This window comes from Pimephales promelas, chromosome 1 (assembly GCF_988280905.1).
Source record: "Pimephales promelas chromosome 1, fPimPro1.hap1.1, whole genome shotgun sequence".
Classification (NCBI taxonomy): domain Eukaryota; kingdom Metazoa; phylum Chordata; class Actinopteri; order Cypriniformes; family Leuciscidae; genus Pimephales; species Pimephales promelas.
This window is the reverse complement of record NC_142769.1, coordinates 40,218,143-40,236,412: the sequence shown is the minus strand read 5'-3', so window position 1 is coordinate 40,236,412 and position 18,270 is coordinate 40,218,143. Positions and strand designations below refer to the sequence as shown.

The window sequence follows — 18,270 nt, the reverse complement described above, 5'->3', positions numbered from 1 at the left end:
AACGCGTGGTTTGATTAGTTTAGATTAACAAGTGAACTATCTGTAAGCAAAATGAGACAAACTAAAAAAAAAGGTAAAATGCAACCATGAATCAAATTGTTTATTTTTCACCGTAAGATGTTTTTATTACACAATATGTAACTACACGTGACGAAAAATCGAGTAAAGTGACGTCTATTAGATTTAAAACAGCGTCAGAAACCTAAAACCATGTAAATGGCTCGAAGACCTTATTTTCTGTGTCATTTTTCCAACCCTAAGGCCTAATTGGTCGTGCCGTGCCTTTCGTCTGTGGAATGTGCGGAAGGATACCTCAAAGTTCCCTGGGATAGCGTGAGTCGGCTGCGTGTGTGCTTTTCGCGAGCGCAACAATGTAACTGCTTTTCTTTTCTTCCCTCGCGGAAAATGCCTCTCACTGTTCCATAGTTACCGAGAGGCATAAATTCCGGTGACAACTGACCTGCAGTCGTATGGTTACTGTATTCAACCCCACAGAGACCCTAAAAAGACCCAGTGCTGTTCTTTTGTTTAAAACCTCGTTTTTTCCCTACCCCGGAGCTCCCTCCTCCCATTCTGGTCTTGTCTGCAGCTTCTCCTGCGGTTTCGTGGGAGCGCGCACGAGCTCGCGCGCACTGTGGCGAGTGTGGACTTGTCTAGGAGCGCGCGCGGGAATGTTTCAGCGCTTACTCAGCACTGCTTGAGCCAGAGGAATGAAGGGGATCGGCGGTGCTGAAAGACAATTTAATATTTAAGCGGAAGGTGTAAAGGCTGTTCTCCAGAGGCGCTTCTGTGTCGTGTTTTTACAAGAGGTTTTGTCACCTTAAGACGGTATAATGAATGAAAACTTACCTGTCAGTTATTCAAATCAATTTGTGAATGAATCGAATAAGCAATTCTATTCAGACTATTCAAAATATATTCAAACACCTCAAGGAGAACATTTGTATAAAAAGACATTATAAACTCCTGGCTGGTAGCCACAAGATTTCACGTTGTAACACATTTTATATTAGCTTATCTTTTGTTTTGAGATCGAGTTGAGATTAGAAAGGCTGAACATATACTACAATTTATTCAACAGGTGAATCAGGCAAATCTGTGTTGTATTCAGTGAGACCACAGCATCCTCTACTGGTAGCAATAAGTCACGCCGCCTACACCCTTGCACAGTATTTGTTTTGTCCCTCTTGCTCACCGTAGTTGTTATAATTCCAAAATGGCGGTATCCTTGAGGACGATTTGTACCGCAGGTGAGATAGTCTGTTAGTCAAGTTATAGCATTTTTTTTAACATGTCGTGCTTTGTGCCAAATTTTTGCATCATGTTTTGGGTACAGTAATTATGTCTAAACGTTATTCTTTTAAAACAGCTGTCAGCCTGCGTGCTATTAAAGTAGTCCATGTCAGCCTGCGTGTTAACACGCAGTGTCAATGGAAGTACACTGTGTAATAGCAGTAATAATTTTAAAACAGTAAATTCATATTAATTGGTCGTTTTTATTTTCACACCATTTGCAGTGTCGATGCAGTCAACAATACGCTCATTTTCATCGACGTGTGTGAGCCATGCAGGGAAGAAGTGGAGACTGGAGTGAGTTTCCTATGCAGTTTTACTTTAACAAATTGTATTTTTAAAAAGGCAATTAGGTTAGACAAATAATGATTTCATAAGATTATATGAAATACCTGCTGGGAAAAAAAGAGATAAAATCACAATGTTTGCATATTACATTCTAATATGGCTAAGCTTGATACCAGTGTTTTGATTTATTCAAATACATTTTCCATTGCTTCCTTTTTGTCTGCAGAAATGGTTTAGCACGTACCGGTTCAGAGTACGGACCAATAACAGATCTACCTGACTGGTCGTTTGCAGGTGAACTTTATCTTGTTTTCTTGACAGCCAAAAGCCAAACACAGATGGATTGTGCTTGTCAATTTTGTTTTATGCATCAGTTGTAAGGTGTTTGTCAAACAGTAAATCTATGAATGTAAATATGAGCTCTGACAAGGATTTATATCATATGTTGTGTGATTTTTCAGATGGAAGGCCTGCACCTCCACTGAAAGGACAGATCCGCAGACAAAAGCAAAGAGAGGATTTTGCTGTAAGAACGTTTTTTTTTCCTATTGATATTTAACTTCAGAAACAAACTTTGATGTTTACATTTGTGTCTCTATTTAGAGAAGAGCAGTGTATCTCAATGCAGAGGTGGATGAAGGGATGAAGAAATGGTGTGAGAGGAAGGTAGCCGAGAAACAGAAAGAAGAGCATTTGAAATCCTTATTGCTGAAACCTAAGGGAAATTTATTATTAAAAAACAAAAAATAAATATATTTGGGGCAAAAAAAGCTTGTGCGTGATTTCTTTATAATGCTAAACACACCAACACACTAAAATAATACATATTTTCTATTATAGTGATGGCAAGAAAAAAAAACATAATCTTTGTTTTGAATTATAAAGGTGGTCATGCATTATTTTGTTTGAGGACAGTACATTCTGTAGGCAGGGGTTAAGCAGATGCTTATTTACAGGACACTTATTGCAGGGATAAAATTTGATTGTTTTGCTCAAGGGTGCAATTATGATAGCTTACAGGTCATACACCTACAAGCATTTGGACTGGATTGGATAAATCTTACTAAATGTATGTTTTGCATAATCTTTTGATCTGGCCTGTAGTGTTGTCCCAGCAAGCAAAAGTCATCATTTCACTGTCTAGGACTGGTTAACTATAGACCTGACATAGTCCGGCTATGAGTAACCAACTTAGCTAAAATAACTTTGAATTTCGATGCAGGTCATTTTAGCCAAAATAACTGGTGAGCTGTATGATATACTGTCATGTAAACAGGCATTACAAGGTGTTTGGTTTCATTTCATCACTCATTGCATTTCCTAGTTGATGACTAGTCTAGTTGGGCTATGGTTTAGACGTCTATTAAATTTTCACTTTCCCTTGTTTTAGCCGAGATGTGTTGGATGGCAATTAGACGTCTTTTATACACAAAATTGCTTGTGGGGTATAGATTAATATTCTTATTGTGTCTTTATTTGAATCTCTTTTGAAAAATAATATGACTTCACTATTGGAGAAGGTATTCAAACTTTAGACAGATACTGTACATTCAAATACATTTACTCACGTGCACAATTGAAAGGCAGTTTATCTGTTTGAGTTAAGCTGAAGATGTTTGAGATGGCTGTGAAATAGGGAAAGGTATCCCTAATATGTGTTGTGAAAGTGTGTTCCCACTGATTTTGTGGAGTACAAAACTTTTTATTATGTCTTTTTTTATTTACTATAACATTTCTATTTTATTATATATTTCAAATGCAATTTCTTCTGTCATGACAATCATGATCCTTCAGAAAACATTGCTTATTATTATCGTTATTGAAAACGGTTGTAAGCTTAAATATTTGTATAATTGTGGATTTGTATAATTTTTTTAATCATTTGATTCAAAAGAACAGAATTTACAGTATACATTTCATTGTTGCTGAAATTTTTATTTTAAAACATACTGACCCCAAAAACAGTTGAATAGTAGTGTATTTTATGTCGAAACAAACAAAATCTTTTACATTATACTAAAACTAAATCTGCATATTTTACATTTGATCAATACATCTTACATTTTAAAACGGACATAATCTGTCTCTCCACTGGGATGCAGTGTTTCTCCATCTCTTTTTGATGATCTTCTGGCAGCCATTTTTCTCTAACCTTGTCTCTAAAAGTTTCAGCACATAATAAATGCTGTTTTTCAGCGTTCTGTTTTTTAGTGTATATAAATAAATATATAAAAATTGCTAATCTTTTGTTCGTCTTTTTTTCTTTAACAAAGATCTCCTGTTTAACGTTATAAAATAGATTCCAAGGTACAGACTAACATCGAGATGAGACCATTGCCATTCCATCTACTGCCTGAGAAAGTAATCAAGGGTGTTGCTACAGTGACTCTATTTTATATTAGCCGCAAAATGCCATTTCACTTTTCAGAGAACCTCTGAATCTTGAAAATCGATTAGTATAGCCGTGAAATATAAGGAATATTTACATGAATCATTCTCAGTACAGTAGCTTTTATCTTAAACGTACATTTTTTTCTAACTTCTATCTATTTTTAATATTAGGTCTTCGGAAGGAATCTATTTGGAACTCCAACATGGCTGCCTCTCTCTCTCTCTCTCTCTCTCTCTCTCTCTCTCTCTCTCTCTCTCTCTCTCTCTCTCTCTCTCTCTCTCTCTCTCTCTCTCTCTCTCTCTCTTCCAGAGACATACACACATCGGTCTTCTTGCTGATTTCAGCAGCCTCTCTCCATAATTATGGCTCTAGTTGCTGAACTGCAGATTTTTTCCTCTGGTGTTTTACTGGACCCTGGATCAGATTCAACCATTTTTGTCAGCACTATGAAACCATTTTGTTTAAGATGTCAGCTGATAAAAACAACAGAAACCCAAGGTTTTTCTCACTCAGCTGAATACTTCTAAACCACAGTTGTTATGATTGCATATATTTTATGTACATAGCTTTAAGTTTTATAGAACCAATATCCTTGTGTCTCTTGGTCCGTTTAATTCACAAAGTATTATTGTTCAAGGCATTGAGACAAATCAAGATAGGTTTTTTATGTACTGATCTTTTACATATTGTTTGATTTCCACCAACAGATTTTTTTTTTCCTTTGTCCATTCCCCCGCCTTTCTCTATCTCTCTCACTCTGTCGCTCTCTCATGTTGTTTTGGTTTTCCACAGAATGAGATCCAGATGTTTTATGAAGTGCAGGAGGAGAGAGAGCAGAGGACAGGAAGGGTAGAAAAGGGACAAAAAATGAGGTGAATGTGCAGTCCTTTAACATACATACAGGGGAAAAAATAGGGAAAAGGATGGTGGAGACAAAAAACTGCAAAAGTTGAGCAAAAGTGTGAGATGATGGCAGATTGAGTATATGTGTGCATGTTGGAGGGCTTCCTGACAGGATATGACAGCTAAGGTTAGGTTACAGTATGTGTTTGGCCAAAGGTTTTGGAAATAGCAATACACTTCATACTATCAAGGTCAAAGATTTTGACCTTGATGTCTCTTTTTTTTTTTTCTTTCTTTTATTTTATATCAAGCATAACCCAATACTCTTTTATTCTTGGTAAATAAGTTACTAACTTTTGGGGAAAATGTATTATGTATTAGTCTTTAAAACACTGGTTATTTCACTTTTTGTCCACATCATCATATTTTTAAACATCATGTAATTCATAGGGACGTGGTGGTTTTTCAAATCTTTTGCGTTCCCTAAACATACAGTGTATATATATATATATATATATATATATATATATATATATATATATATATATATATATATATATATATACTGTATGTGGATTTTAATATGCAGAGAAGTACTAGAGTGTACAGAGAAGTAATCGAGCTGTTCCACCCTCTTAGTACCCTCTTATTAGTAGAATCATTATGAAACTTCCCAAAATATTTAAATAAACATGCCAGGGATAGGGGATTGTGCAACTTTTCTGTGGCTGCTGATTCAGGCCTAATTAGGACTTATTTAATGTTATGGTTGGTTGCTTTTCCAGTACATGCAACTTTGAACTATAGCAATGGGCTTCTCTAAGCCACCTGCTTCCCTGCTCCTCTCCTCCAGGAACACATATGCAGAGTCTAAATTGCAAGCAACTGTCCAGGCCACGTCCTGTTCGCCAGCTCAGCGTGTGTGTGGGCGTTTGTGTACTTTTTCCCTGGCCATCCGAACACCAAGCCCACCAAACATGACTAGAGCTCTTCCACACAACCATAACGAGAGCCAGACGTCCTGTCCTTAGCTCATCTGTCCATCCAATAAACAGTAATAATACTGATGTAATAATAAGTAATAATAGTGATAATTACAGTAAAAAGTATAAGCCCTATAAATAATATGAAGAAAAAGTACAGGCTTTTGCATGTAGAAATCTACTTAAGATTAATAATGGCAGCCACAATTTCTAGAACATTGTTTTGTTTTTGCAGATAGTGTGCCAGAGAAAGAAGAAATATAAGAGTAATTAGACAAGTCAGTTCATGTCATTTTTATAATGCCTAACTGGGGTTTTTAGTCATCTGAGTCATCACCCCATTTAAAAAGAATGCAAAAAGTAACACAGAGTGAAGAGGGATTCAAAAATGAGGGGAGAAAGAGATTTGAAAGGGAGGGGACAGGAAAAACAAAACCGAGATGTTTGTGGTGGGGCCGTTCATTAAAAAACGCCTCATAAAAGAGAACAATTTTGCTGTGTGGACTGGAGAAACGGGGAGGGGGAGAAGACGGGAGGGAAGCGGAAATGGCAGAGCGCTGTTTTTTTCTGTCAGCTGGAACAGTTTTAAAACACTTTGAAGAAAAGCATACACTCCTCCACAACAAAGTACAGTCATATGTCTCTCTGGTCCCTTGTTGTCTCAGATATGAGGATATGTGCAAACACTCATCAGTATTTTTTGTCCAAAGCAAATGAAGATAGATATATGATAGATAGACAGATAAATTGATACAGTCCATGAAACTTTTTAGTACATTTGGAACTCACTCATCATGAGAGAATTTTTATTTCTTAAGGTCCCGGAAAAAGAGAATAATGTAAAAAAAAAAAAAAAAGGAACTTTATTTAATTTTCATTTCCAAGTACAAAAAGTATGAAACAGGCAAAAATGTAATTCCTTAACATTTACACTAAATCACTATCATTATAAATATCATTACCATTATCATTGTTAAAACTAATTCAGAAATGTCTAACACTGATGTATTCAGTCTTGTTACAGAAAACCCATAGCACCATTACTGTTCATAAATAATTATTTATTTGTTTCTGAAAGGTAGAGAGCGAGAAAATATCTCACCTCCAGCCTCTTCTATTATAGAAACCTGACTAATTTGAAATAAGTCACATTCTGCCTGTGTCCAGCAGGACTTGAAATGACGATTTAAAATAGGCAAGACTACACTAGGAGAACAATAATAACAATAACCATAGTCATAATAACAATGCCAATCATTAATGACATACTTAAACTTAGTAAATACCAAATGCATTGCAATAACAATCGCATTTTGAGTTGAAACAGACGGACAGCTCTGCTCTATAAGTGTATTTAAAACTGGCCTACTCCAGAAGCTACTGGGCTTCTCTCTCCCTGAACTTTGACCTTTAACCTTTGACCTTTCACGTACAGCAGGTCTCTACAGTCGAGCCATACTTTGTGCAAATATCTTTGTGGTGAATAAAAGGTGCAAGGAAGGTCAATTAAGATAGTCCTTCCATTCTATTAATTCAATGGCAAAGGCACTTTATGGGATACAGGGGGATTTCACTGGATTAGCAATGTAAAAAGCAAAATCTGAGTTAATGAAATATGTCAAAGTGAGTTCAGTTAGTGTATAAAACATGTCAATCAAACAGCCGGCCGGCTGGAGTCAAGTTTGGATCTGGAGAGGGAGATTTTCAGAGAGGATAAAGGAGGGATTATATACTGAAGAGAAGACTGAAGGAACAAAAGTGCATTTCACTGAGTGATAAACCGTAACCATGTAAGAGATGGAGGAGGGCTCATGTCTGTCTCTCTTATCTCCCACTCCATTTCAGATTTCTTTTTTAATGGCAGAGAAGAAGTACATGTAAATAGAAAAACAAACAATACACATCCTTCACTTTTCATCTCTCCCTGCCTGCAGACCTGTAAACCAACCTTTACTGTCTGACATTCATTTTCACTCAATCTTTCCAAATGTCATCTACTTGCATCGCTCTAACACTTCTCTTCCCATGCCTTTCATGTTCATCTCTAAACCTTATCGAGGAGAGAGCGGTGACAGTATAGGAGGCGTCGAGGGGTACCATAGTGGTGGAAGAACAGCAGAGCCCCCAAAGTGACGAGCACACAGGCCAGAAGAAAGAGTGGGATGACGATGGTTGCGGCTCTTCCCATGCCTCCGCCTTCTGACTCGTCCATCTCGATGATAAGCACTTCCTCATCTGTGCCGTACCTCTTCGTGGGATCCTCCCCTTCACAGCCCATCCAGTTAGTCAGGACAGATTTGGGGAAGCCTGGCTCCACCTTCAGTTGCTGATTGTTAAACTTCCAGTACTTATTGGCTTTGTAGAAGTACGTGTGGGCTGAAAAATTGTGGGAAAAGCTGATTCAGTAAAAGTGGCTCTAAATTTATAACTCTAAATATGTATTAGGGGTGTAACAAAATATTGTGTCACAAAAATTGCAACAATATGTATCGTGGATAGTGACTAAATTTATTATGTAGTTCACCCAAATTACTGTGTGAGAAAAATTCCACTGTCAGAAAAAAAGGTACGAAAGCTGTCACTGGGGCGGTACCTTTTCAAAAAGGTACACTTTTGTACCAAAAGTGTGCATATTGTACCATGAAGGTACCAATACGCACCCTTTAGGTACAAAAGTGTACCATGATGGTACCAATGTGCACCCTTTAGGTACAAAAGTGTACCTTTTGAAAAGGTACCGCCCCAGTGACAGCTTTCGTACCTTTTTTTTAGAGTGATAGACTATGGCCCTCTATCAGAATCCAGAGTTTTGGGAAGATTGGAGAAACTTAATTTTTCGCCCCAAAAACCGTACCTCTGTCGTTTTTTTTCGGGCCGAATTTTTGAGTTTCGATATCTCAGCTCTGGAAGGGGCTAGAGTCTCCATTTTTGCACTCAGGTCTAAGTCTCATGGCCCTCTATCAAAATCCAGAGTTTTGGGAAGATTGGAGAAACTTAATTTTTCGCCCAAAAAAAAAAAACGTAAGGGGTACCACTGTCGTTTTTATTTTGGGCCGAATTTTTGAGTTTCGATATCTCAGCTCTGGAAGGGGCTAGAGCCTCCATTTTTGCACTAAGGTCTAAGTCTCATGGCCCTCTATCAGAATCCAGAGTTTTGGGAAGATTGGAGAAACTTAATTTTTCGCCCAAAAAAAAAACGTAAGGGGTACCACTGTCGTTTTTTTTTCGGGCCGAATTTTTGAGTTTCGATATCTCAGCTCTGGAAGGGGCTAGAGCCTCCATTTTTGCACTCAGGTCTAAGTCTCATGGCCCTCTATCAGAATCCAGAGTTTTGGGAAGATTGGAGAAACTTAATTTTTCGCCCAAAAAAAAAAAACGTAAGGGGTACCACTGTCGTTTTTTTTTCGGGCCGAATTTTTGAGTTTCGATATCTCAGCTCTGGAAGGGGCTAGAGCCTCCATTTTTGCACTCAGGTCTAAGTCTCATGGCCCTCTATCAGAATCCAGAGTTTTGGGAAGATTGGAGAAACTTAATTTTTCGCCCAAAAAAAAAAAACGTAAGGGGTACCACTGTCGTTTTTTTTTTCGGGCCGAATTTTTGAGTTTTGATATCTCAGCTCTGGAAGGGGCTAGAGCCTCCATTTTTGCACTAAGGTCTAAGTCTCATGGCCCTCTATCAGAATCCAGAGTTTTGGGAAGATTGGAGAAACTTAATTTTTCGCCCAAAAAAAAAAACGTAAGGGGTACCACTGTCGTTTTTTTTTCGGGCCGAATTTTTGAGTTTCGATATCTCAGCTCTGGAAGGGGCTAGAGCCTCCATTTTTGCACTCAGGTCTAAGTCTCATGGCCCTCTATCAGAATCCAGAGTTTTGGGAAGATTGGAGAAACTTAATTTTTCGCCCAAAAAAAAAAAAACGTAAGGGGTACCACTGTTGTTGTTTTTTCGGGCCGAATTTTTGAGTTTCGATATCTCAGCTCTGGAAGGGGCTAGAGCCTCCATTTTTGCACTCAGGTCTAAGTCTCATGGCCCTCTATCAGAATCCAGAGTTTTGGGAAGATTGGAGAAACTTAATTTTTCGCCCCCCAAAAAAAACGTAAGGGGTACCACTGTCGTTTTTTTTTCGGGCCGAATTTTTGAGTTTCGATATCTCAGCTCTGGAAGGGGCTAGAGCCTCCATTTTTGCACTCAGGTCTAAGTCTCATGGCCCTCTATCAGAATCCAGAGTTTTGGAAAGATTGGAGAAACTTAATTTTTTCGCCCAAAAAAAAAACGTAAGGGGTACAACTGTCGTTTTTTTTTCGGGCCGAATTTTTGAGTTTCGATATCTCAGCTCTGGAAGGGGCTAGAGCCTCCATTTTTACACTCAGGTCTAAGTCTCATGGCCCTCTATCAGAATCCAGAGTTTTGGAAAGATTGGAGAAACTTAATTTTTCGCCCAAAAAAAAAAAAACGTAAGGGGTACCACTGTCGTTTTTTTTTCGGGCCGAATTTTTGAGTTTCGATATCTCAGCTCTGGAAGGGGCTAGAGCCTCCATTTTTGCACTCAGGTCTAAGTCTCATGGCCCTCTATCAAAATCCAGAGTTTTGGGAAGATTGGAGAAACTTAATTTTTCGCCCAAAAAAAAAAAAACGTAAGGGGTACCACTGTCGTTTTTTTTTCGGGCCGAATTTTTGAGTTTCGATATCTCAGCTCTGGAAGGGGCTAGAGCCTCCATTTTTGCACTCAGGTCTAAGTCTCATGGCCCTCTATCAGAATCCAGAGTTTTGGGAAAATTGGAGAAACTTAATTTTTCGCCAAAAAAAAAAAAACGTAAGGGGTACCACTGTCGTTTTTTTTTTTCGGCCGAATTTTTGAGTTTCGATATCTCAGCTCTGGAAGGGGCTAGAGCCTCAATTTTTGCACTCAGGTCTAAGTCTCATGGCCCTCTATCAGAATCCAGAGTTTTGAGAAGATTGGAGAAACTTAATTTTTCGCCCAAAAAAAAAAAAAAAAACGTAAGGCCACCACTGTCGTTTTTTTTTCGGGCCGAATTTTTGAGTTTCGATATCTCAGCTCTGGAAGGGGCTAGAGCCTCCATTTTTGCACTAAGGTCTAAGTCTCATGGCCCTCTATCAGAATCCAGAGTTTTGGGAAGATTGGAGAAACTTAATTTTTCGCCCAAAAAAAAAAAACGTAAGGGGTACCACTGTCGTTTTTTTTTCGGGCTGAATTTTTGAGTTTCGATATCTCAGCTTTGGAAGGGGCTAGAGCCTCCATTTTAGCACTCAGGTCTAAGTCTCATGGCCATACCCGGCGCTATGGGCGGGCCTTAGGTTGCCGGGCCCGCCTACCGAGCGCCTGTGCCCCCCTCTCCATGCAATTTGCAATTAATAAATTTTAAAAAGAAATTTATTTTAAAAATAAAAATAATGTATTGAATAACTCATGCGGAGATTCCACTCCCAAAAACGTCGACTTCAGCTGTATTAAGAACATGAGTGGGCCACAGTTTTTTTTATTACTCTTCTGAAGTTGCACCAGCCCTGACACAATGCTAAATCATAAAACAGATATGTACAATAACATTACGATATCCTTTAATCGATTTAAATAGTTATTGATTTAGGTTTATGTGGTCGTTCAATTAGGCCTACGCCTTTATATTTGTATTAAACGTGAATGTAAATAATGGTCCAGGGGTAGAACTTTTGCCAAGCGTGCCAGAGATTCTGGGTTCTAATTCCGTTCTAATAACATTTTTTTTTTTCCATCAAAACTGATTATGTTTATCAGTGGTTGTATATCAGGCACAGACAAAACATCTTCAGAACATTTTGTGTTTTAATTTCACCGTAATGAATAGAGTCTCTCCACAACGGATTGCGCGTCCGAGTGAAGACTGTGCGCAAGCCAGAAAAAAAAAACACATTAGCCTATCCGCGCCAGCGGCAACGAGCATTAATTTGAACAGTTGATTTTAAAAACACATTTCAGCGCTAGATCGTCTCTCATTTAAAAAACGAACGAAACGAATGCTCTGCTAGTTAACTGAAGATGTTTTGTTTATTTGTATTGGTACATTCGTGCCGGAATGTTTCAAAAGTGGTGGGTACAATATCGACGGTGGGGACATATCCCACCCGCAAATTACGCCTGGTACTTGAAATCGGCGTAATAGTTGCAGGGGCGTGTCTAGAGCATTTTTAGTGGGGGGGCCATGCTGGGGCACTGCCTCCAAATGGGGTGGCCACCAGTGACCAACAAAAAAAAAAAGCTAAATTGTAAAGTATATTACGTAAATCCTATTGATTGTATTATTTTTTTTAACTTGAATAAAGTTACTTGTAAACAAATGTAGTAATAAAGCACATTTTTGATTAATTTCGTTTTTTGTCATCCCTGTATTCTGTATATATCCATTAAGTTCAATTTGAGAGCCAGTGTTTATTATTTTTAGTGTTTTTATAAAACTAACAAGTTTATAAAATAAAAGCAATTTTAAAACCCCAGAAGCAGAAACAAGGTCAACTATTTCCTTTTAATTAGTTTTGCCATTACAATATACAGTAGTTTTATTCACAATCTCTTTCAAATAATAATTTAAAAAAAATTCCCCCCACTGTAATAATTCAAATGGTTTGGCCAAAACATCATAGTGTTTCATTCAACATGTCTTTCAGATTGACAAAAAAGCTGAGTAACACAGAGTTAAAGTTTTACCACTGTAACAGTTAAAATGAAAACACCAGTTTAAAAATAAAATATGGAACCATTACATTGTGCTCTGCAAATATATTAAAGAACACTCTTTAATTTAGAAACAATAAAAAATAGTAGCAGAAAGAGAGGAAAACAGAAGAAAAAGAAGAAGGAAGACCTCAAACTAAAACAGCTGGATTCGGGCATGGCATGGGCATTCGATTAAATTTTCTTAGTCGATCGTCGGAAGAATTAACGATCGACTATCGATTAATCATTAATATTCTTATCTTCAAATTTATTATATTTCACTTTTTATAAATTAAAAATGCAATGAAAATACAAAAATAAAGCGTGTTTTTCCTCGATTAGATCTTTATTACAAGATGATCAACTTGTGGCAGTTAAACTGGGCGTTTGGTTAGGCTAAATTTGAAGATATGCGCGTCGGTGCTCTAACTAAAACGCAACTGAATCTGCAGCTACGAGTTGGCCCTCGTGAGACCCTCGTTTGTTCCAAAATAATAAATAATAATAATAAATAACTTAACCAAAAACATAATAACATTTAGATCTGACAGGTTTTGTCAACATGTAGCCTAACTCAATCAAGGCACGGAGTCGAGAAAGGGTGAGAGATTAGCCTACCTGACAATCAATTAGGCTAGGCTACTTTAAGCTTCATAAAAAAGAACTCGCATACAACTTCTGCTCCAGTCTAACGTTACTGATTTTTGTTGAGAAAGATAAGCATGTTGATGACATGATGTGGGGTCAGACGCGACCGCAACCTGTATGGTGACCCTCAAGCCTTGTTTACACTTTCGCCTGGCACTTCAGTATGGCGCTCGGAATGTTCCATTCGGCGACGAGACTGACAAGCAAGATAACACACTTCAGCGCGTGAGTGCGAGTCTCTGCAGACTGCGCGTGCTTGCGGACGCGTCGAGTGTAAACAAATGCTTCAGTCCAGCCGTTGAAAACGCCGCTCTGATGAGGGGACTGACGTTGCTGGGATGCACAGGTACCTCCGCGCTAACATGATCAGCCCGGGGAACACGTTCACTTTCCACGCACACTACGCAACGCAGCAGCATTATATGATAATCGATAACAAATTAACTGGCCGTTGTTTCTCTGGCGCTGCACTTCTTTGAATCACAAACTTCCGTAGAGTCTATAAACTGATTGGCCGTAAAATGAATCAATCACAAGACATCTTATAGGGGGGGCACCTGGGGTGGCCAATCGAATTTCAGGGGGGGCCGGTGCCCCCCCTGGCCACCACGTGGACCCGCCCCTGAATAGTTGGTTTTTGTCCTATAGAAAAATGTATTGGATGTCATAATTAGGCCCCCCCTACAATATTAAATGCCCGTCCATTGGTTTGTTTCTGCAGCCGGCTCTGGTGATAGTGTCAGTACTGCATTAATCTACTACATAATAATGTTGAATATAATGTATATTAATGCAATGGGGGAATATTTGTGGATCCTAATAATGCCAAATGTTTTATATTACCAGTAAAAAGTGTCCTACATTAGTCAGTGACAGAGTGTAAGCCTATTCATTTACACCCACAATGTAATATAAAATTTAGCATTTTAATTTGATCCTTTTATCATAATATCGTATTGTTAGTTCAGTATCGTGATATCTATCGAATCGTGAAAGAAGGGCATTGTTATACCCCTAATATCAGCAAATCAGCATATTAGAATAATTTCTGAAGTATCATGTAACACTGAAGACTGAAGTAATGATGCTGAAAATTCAGCTTTGCATCACAGGAATAAATTTATAATATTTTAAAATAATAAAATAATAAAATATTTTAATTTGCCAAAATATTACAATTCAATTTTATATTTAAAATTTAAAATCAAATTAATTTCAAATTTAATATTTCAATCATTTCATGCATAAATATTATATTTACTGAAATTAAAAAAAATGTGCCTTTACCAGCAGTTCTGCTGTACCAGTAGTAAACGAATATTTTTTATTTCAAAATAGATAAATAAAATTGTAAACGTTTTTGAACCGTTTTTGCAATGGTACCAAAATTGGTACAAAGAACCATAAAATTTTACTGGTGTTGATGACTTCTACTGAAATATTGGTATCGTGACAACCATAGTTTTTACTGTAAATTTGATCAAATAACTGCATCCTTTGCTGGCATAGTCTATATATATATATATATATATATATATATACTGTATACGATATGAATATATAGTTAATGACAGTGGTGAAAGGAAAGGAAAAATGCTTCTGTACCTCTATCCTCGCTCATGAAGGCCCCTTTGATATTATCTGGTACTCCTTGCCATACACTGATGGGTTTGGGGTAGTCTGAATCCACAGATCTGCTTTCCTCATTGAAACGGTAATACCTGAGAAAAAAGAAAAGGCATGAATGGGGAAGAAAAATAATAAAAGTAAGGGAGAAGTTCACAAAAAAAGAAGAGGAAGCATTTTTCTCAATATGACACAAAATCACATGAATTTACATCTGAGTCAGATATGGTAAGTGGCACTGGAAACTAACTTGGTTCCTCTGAAGAAGTAAGTGTTGCCAGTGGGTGTGTAGAAAACTGCTGCATCCAGCTTGTCTCTTGGTAGGCCTGTGCCGAGTTCCTTGAAAGTTTTTGGATAACCTTCCTCCATTTTAGCCTCATTGAAAACCCAGTACTTATCACCTAGTTAGAGGAGAGACAAACAAGAATCATTGCATAATTTGTGACATTAATAGAACCAGAGATGCAACCTAGACACCTTTATTTATATGAAACAGGAAATAACTGGAAATAACGCATTTAGGCTGAAGTAGTTTCGGTGTTGATTCAGTTCCGGTATAAAGATTATCAGATTAAATTAGTTCATTACATCTATAAAGCAGTTCTGCAAAACATGATATCATCATCCAGCCCAGTTCACTTCTCATACAACAGCACCAGTAGATTCAGATTAATATTATTGAGTATTAAGTGTCCCTAAACTAACTAAGTCAGAGGCGACAGTGACAAGAAACCCAAACTCCATCAGGTGACAGAATGGAGAATGGACAATGGAGTTCTCCTCTGGCCAATGAACGAAAACGGTGTCATTAAGATTGAGACTGCATCAAAAGTCAGAATTCAGATCGTGATCGGTGGCATTCAAATATTTTGTCAACAACGAAAGGCAAAAATAATATAGAAGACAGACGCACCTTTAAAGAAAACAAATTTTCCATCAGAACGTTCGTAGGCTGCGTTGATAGAGGGAGGCAATCCCTTCCAGAAGTGTCCAATGGGCATGGGATACCCCTGCAGAGGTTTACCATCACGCATTCTCCAGAACCACTTTTCCTGTGAAGTAGAGGGGTTGAATATATATAAAAATAAAATAAAAAACACACACAAAATACATGGAATGTCCACACAAAAAAGTTTCGTTTTGCATTCTGTTGTACCTTGAACACGAACATCTCTCCCCTGAGGAAAGCGATGGTGTCGAAATGTCCCTCACATATGTCGGGGCCAAAGGAAGGGCGGTCTGGCTTGGGAGTGGGGGGACGGGGTGCCGGGGGGTGGGGCTTTTCACCAGAACGAGCACCTACCGAAAGAAGCATGTCATGTCTGTTTTTAATTCATGTTTCCATGTCTTTAGTTTTGTAATTTGTCATCCTTTCATGTCATTTAATTCCCTGCTCCCCTCGTGTGATCTGGTCATGTGGTTCCTTTGCATCATGTATTAGGTTTTCTTTAGGTTTGATTGACTTGAAGCGCACTGCACAGACTGGTCAGTTTATGATATCAATGTCTGATTAGAGAGCAGACGGCTCTATCTGCTGTTGAATCGCTCTCACAGTACTTTGATGTCATACACCAGTTGGTCAGCGCAGTACCGGTTCATATAAAACACACTTATTGATTACTCTCAGGTATACCTTATTAGTCATTAGTCTTTGTGTATTTATAGCTCTCATGTTTCCATTTTCTCTTGGCTAGCTTTGTTCTATGTGACCCGTTGTTGGCGAGTTTGGTCTGTTCTAGTCTGTTCAAGTCAAATGCTTATGTTTATGTAATGTCTTAGTTCTGTTTGCTTGTCAATAAAACTGATCGTCAATAAAACTGATCAATAAAACTGAAGATTCGTTCGTCAATAAAACTGCACATGGGTTCTAAACTCTGGCCCACCTGTTCGTTGACATTCCATGACAATACACAGGTGTGCACAGATTTTAATATATTATTTGCAGCTTTTTGAATCTGTACCATCAGTTTTTATTGATTTGATGACATTTTTATTTTTTTCTGTTTAAATATCTATAGTTTTAAATGTAGAAAAATTAAGATTTGTTTCTTTATCTCTATTTGTAATCCTAACATAACAGTAAATGCTTCAGATAAAATGTGAAACAACAACACCACTTTGGCATCAGTAAGTTCTTTCTTAATGATTTTTAGAAATTATATTTAGTAATTATTCATATATATTTTTTATTGTTATATATCTTATATATAAAATGAAATGTGTATATGTATGTATGTATATGTATATATATATGTGTGTGTGTGTGTGTGTGTGTGTGTGTGTGTACAGTATATACGATTAGTTGATTTGACAGCACTAATCTGTTCACATTATTAATTCAATAAATTAATCACATTATTAACTAAAGTTAACAAAGATGAATGAAAACTGTAATGTATGTATTGCTCATTGCTCATCTAATTGGCCCTTATAGTAAAGTGTTAAAATCAGACTGTCATTGTACATAATAATCTTGTAATAAAAATAAAAATGATGAATAAATAAATTAAAATAAATATATATATGCAATGCAAACTGACTGCCATATATCTGCTGGATCCCCCGTCTGTCATCATCGGGCAGCACAAAGTTCTCAGTGTCCATCCACTGGTAAAACGGAGCCATGATGGCAGAGGGATCGCCGGAGTGTTCCAAACCAAGAGCATGGCCTAATTCATGCACTGCCACCAGGAACACATCATTACCTGAAAGAGAGGCAGAAGAGTGATACTCTAAATGTAAAAATAACACATTACACATGAAGTTTGTTCAGTTGACAGAAACATTTTCACATTCCTGCTCACCTCCCTGGTCAACATTGCCTGTCGTCCAAGGCTCTGCTCCGTCAAAATGGGTATCACCTCCGATACCTTGACCAGGGAAGTACGCATGGGCCAGGAAACCTCCCTCGCCGTCGAATGGGGTGCTGTCTCCGTGATAGCCTTCCGCGAAGGAAAGCATGATATCTGCAAACTTGTCCACCTTGCCACTGATTTGACTGTATGGGATTTCACGGAACTTGAGTGGTGTCACGTCCTCCCAGACCCTGAAGGCCTTCCTGATGGCCTCGTGTGTGGCATGCTCACCAACTTTAGAAGTGTAGCTCTGGATACTGGGTAAAGAAAACATTTGTGCTTAATTGCTAAATCTAAGTTTTCCTTTCAGGAAGGAAGTGTAGAAATGTGGTCATTTTTAAATACATACATACAGTCTATTTCCACTTCTGAAAAAGAAGAAGTAGACTAATAATGTTCTGAAGAAGTTAGTCATCATTTAATAATTGAATCTTGCATTGGAATGCAAAGAGTAAATGCAATCCAGCTTTCTCCATCCAGAATACTATCTGAATAAAAAAATGCATGTTAACGGCAGGCGCATCCACCTTATTTTGCAATTTTGGGAGCTATTTTCTGTAAATGCGTGAGACTTGCTATAGGTAAAAACTCGAAGAATAACTAAGTGTTACAAACCAGTGTTTATGATTATGA

At 37.8% G+C, this 18,270-nt stretch overlaps 2 protein-coding genes across 2 annotated transcripts in view; one reads left to right on the top strand and one right to left on the bottom strand.

Annotated features, from left to right (window-relative positions):
- The first annotated feature begins 350 nt into the window (after positions 1-350).
- On the top strand, positions 351-2,336 carry mrpl52 (mitochondrial ribosomal protein L52). Its single transcript, XM_039651201.2, has 6 exons — positions 351-828; positions 1,082-1,250; positions 1,518-1,590; positions 1,808-1,875; positions 2,043-2,107; positions 2,185-2,336. Exons 2-6 carry the CDS (start codon positions 1,217-1,219, stop codon positions 2,329-2,331), a joined length of 387 nt encoding a protein of 128 aa, XP_039507135.1. The 5' UTR covers positions 351-828; positions 1,082-1,216; the 3' UTR covers positions 2,332-2,336.
- Positions 2,337-6,843: 4,507 nt separating this feature from the next.
- The window catches only part of mmp14a (matrix metallopeptidase 14a (membrane-inserted)), a 28,682-nt gene continuing 17,255 nt past the window's right edge, over positions 6,844-18,270 (bottom strand). Inside the window, exons 4-10 of the mRNA XM_039651200.2 lie at positions 17,587-17,894; positions 17,323-17,487; positions 15,939-16,081; positions 15,696-15,834; positions 15,033-15,183; positions 14,762-14,877; positions 6,844-8,175 (exon numbers count right to left, since the gene is read on the bottom strand). Coding sequence (XP_039507134.2) covers positions 7,844-8,175; positions 14,762-14,877; positions 15,033-15,183; positions 15,696-15,834; positions 15,939-16,081; positions 17,323-17,487; positions 17,587-17,894 — 1,354 coding nt within the window. The 3' untranslated portion in view covers positions 6,844-7,843. The remainder of the gene's footprint in view (positions 8,176-14,761; positions 14,878-15,032; positions 15,184-15,695; positions 15,835-15,938; positions 16,082-17,322; positions 17,488-17,586; positions 17,895-18,270) is intronic.